The sequence below is a fragment of the Trichosurus vulpecula genome, chromosome 9 (assembly GCF_011100635.1).
Source record: "Trichosurus vulpecula isolate mTriVul1 chromosome 9, mTriVul1.pri, whole genome shotgun sequence".
NCBI lineage: Eukaryota > Metazoa > Chordata > Mammalia > Diprotodontia > Phalangeridae > Trichosurus > Trichosurus vulpecula.
The window spans coordinates 49025185-49028166 of NC_050581.1; the positions used below are offsets into that span (position 1 = coordinate 49025185).

Here is a 2982-nt window from a genome sequence, read left to right on the forward strand (position 1 = left end):
GGGGTATGGTCTAGAGGATTTGGTGCTTGAAAAGTCTAGTTATTCTACGTTGGGGAGGGGGATGGTTGAAACCCCTGGGGGCAAATAGCACCTGGAGGAGTGGGAAGGCATGGGCTTAAGGAAAAGATTTTGAGGCGAATAGGGAGAAAATGACAACTTGGGGAGAGTATAGATCAGTGGTGGGCTGCTGTGTTAATACGATTCAATGAGGTTCGGATTCGCTCCTATAAATGACACTCCCCAACACACCAGGAAAATAGAAAATGGAAATTTATTTAGAAAAGGCAAGGCACAGATAGCTTAAATTTGCATAGAAAACATACAATAATGAGAATAACCAACAACACAACACCAATCAAGATAATCGGTAAAGGAAGAGAATACATCACCAATTCAAGGGAACCTCCAAAGTCAATCAATGGCTGGGAGCCCCGTTACAGCCCATGCAAACTTGAATTGTGTAGAGAGTTTTCCCGGGCGAAGCGTCCTTCCCGCGGGTGAGGCTCAGCGGACTTACAGGACGTAGATGTTTATACTGTTCTAAACAAAGAAGGCTTGGAGCCAAGAGGTTTTTGGCGCATGTGCTATTCATGGTTTGTTCAGTACACATCTGGCCCAGTCACGTCCCATCCGCCTGAGGCTTGGTACTTGTTCTCTTTAATAACCTCACGTTTCGCAGGGAGGGAAGCCAACCCTCCTGGTCGACGTGACCTAGGAATGGCTAGTTCCTGGAATGTTAAGCCAAGAACACTCAGGGGTTATAGAACGGTTATGGCCGGGAGTTGAACTGAACCTATTTATGTGAATGATCTTATTAATTTAAAGGGAATTTTCAATTTCCATTTCAGCTCCCTAGTCAAGCATAAGGTAGGGGGGACCTATACTGGGTTACTGTCCTCTCTGACAATAATGTGCATTGTTCTGGAGTGGAGCATAACGGGAAAAAATCCAAGGGGCAAACTCTACTAGACAGTGACAGAAACTATATAAAGGGTAGAGTTCTAAATGGATACCTTGAAATTTGGATAGCATGAGGAATAACATGAATAGAGGAGACTAGAAAATTATAGGGTTTATAAACTAGAGAATGTAGGTCTAGAGTAGATGGGATGGATAATGTAAAGGGTAAGAGAAATCATTTATAGAAAGGGCTACAGAGGAGCACAGGAGCTTTATAGAAAGGGGCAGGGTGGTGTTGGGGTGACTAGGCAATGGGCCTTGCCCCCAAGGGGGAGAAGTGGCAACTCCATGGTTGGCACCAGGGCTCTGCAGGGGTTTGTGAGGCTGCTGCTGGCCCCTTCTGGCAGCCATCCCCATGCATGGTGATCAAGGCTGTGCTCCCTCCACCATCTCTTCCTTCTCATCCTGGGTCCAGCCAATCCCCTCCCAGTGGCTGGCTCCTCCTGGGCTGGGCCGGTGGTGACACCTCCCCTGGCCAAGCCATTCCTGCAGCTGCTGCCTCCTCATTTATCTTTGTGCATCATAGGTGGCACAGGTTCCAAGATGGCCAACCAAGTGGTCTGCCAAGAAGCCAGCCACAGCTGTAGCTGGTACACAGCCTCAGGTCCTCAACTGAATGCACAACCTGCTAGAGCTGTTATTGCCACCCCTACCCCCTCCACCCCCCCCCTCACTGCAGGATATACTTGCTTGTTCTTGTGCTGCTCATGCTTACAAACAAGTGCATCCATCTGTTACTTGGAGAATATTCATCCTTGGGCCTTCCTATCATGTGCCCTTATCTCGATGTGCATATTCCAGTGTGGATGTATATAGAATACCTCTGTATGACCTTTGTATTGATCGAAAGATTTATGGAGAACTATGGAAGAGAGGAATGTTTGAGCACATGTCTCTGCAGACAGATGAAGATGAACACGGTATTGAAATGCGTTTGCCTTATACTGCTAAAGCCATGGAAAGCCGTAAGGATGAGTTTACCATTATTCCTATATTGGTTGGAGCTCTGAGTGAGTCAAAAGAACAAGAATTCGGAAGACTCTTCAGTAAATATCTAGTAGATCCTAGTAATCTCTTTGTGGTTTCTTCAGATTTCTGCCATTGGGATCAAAGGTTCTGTTACAGTTATTATGATGAATCCAAAGGGGAGATTTATAGATCCATTGAACATCTAGATAAAATGGGCATCAGTATTAGAGAACAACTAGACCCCATATCTTTTAGCAATTACTTGAAGAAATACTGTAACACAATATGTGGAAAACATCCCATTGGGATGTTACTAAATGCTATCACAGAGCTCCAGAAGAATGGAATGAATATGAGCTTTTCATTTTTTTAATTATGCCCAGTCAAGCCAGTATAGAACCTGGCAAGACAGTTCAGTGAGTTATACAGCTGGAACACTTACAGTCCACTGAAGCTTTGAATACTCAGGGATACTACCTGATACCACCTGTACATACTCATTCTCTGAATGGGCTCCTAGCCCAGCCCTTACAAAGATGCAGTTCCTGGTCTTTGAGGATACTGAAACATCAAAATTAATAGAACTTTCTTCTCTTCTTTTCTAGTAGATGTAGTCCTTCCTTAATTTCAACTCATTATAAAATGCTTTCTTGTTTAAAACAATGGAAAGAAGGAAGGCTGGCATAAAAAAATTTTATGATTTAAAAAAGTGATGATAGATGTAAAGTCATGGCGGCAGATGGTCCTTCAAATACAACCTGTAAAGTATTTATCATATTCTAAATTTGCACTCTTTGCAGACCTGTGCACATATATTCAGCTTTCAGAATGGTTTCTCAAACTGCAAACAAAAAAGGGTGGAAGATTTTTAATAATGAAAATTGCATTTATAAATGATCTGCGTTGGAATATAATAAATCTCCAGTATAGTCAGCTACTGCCCATGTTGTACAACAGATACCTTCTATTTTAGTTGCTAATAAAGGGCTACACAACTCAAAAAGGGGGGGGGGGCTGCAAAAAATGAAATTAAAAAACCTAAGGCATAGAAGG

At 43.2% G+C, this 2982-nt stretch overlaps 1 protein-coding gene across 3 annotated transcripts; it reads left to right on the forward strand.

The window, feature by feature from the left end:
* The first annotated feature begins 1503 nt into the window (after positions 1-1503).
* Positions 1504-2302, forward strand: LOC118831464 (protein MEMO1-like). 3 transcript variants are annotated; one of them, XM_036738824.1, is made up of 2 exons: positions 1504-1609; positions 1701-2302. In XM_036738824.1, the coding sequence occupies exons 1-2, from the start codon at positions 1504-1506 to the stop codon at positions 2300-2302; spliced, it is 708 nt and encodes a 235-aa protein (XP_036594719.1). The 3 variants fall into 3 exon arrangements, with proteins under 3 accessions (XP_036594719.1, XP_036594721.1, XP_036594720.1); XM_036738826.1 differs by having other exon boundaries at positions 1504-1604; positions 1921-2302; XM_036738825.1 differs by lacking the exon at positions 1504-1609 and having other exon boundaries at positions 1668-1935; positions 2052-2302.
* The last annotated feature ends 680 nt before the right edge of the window (positions 2303-2982 follow it).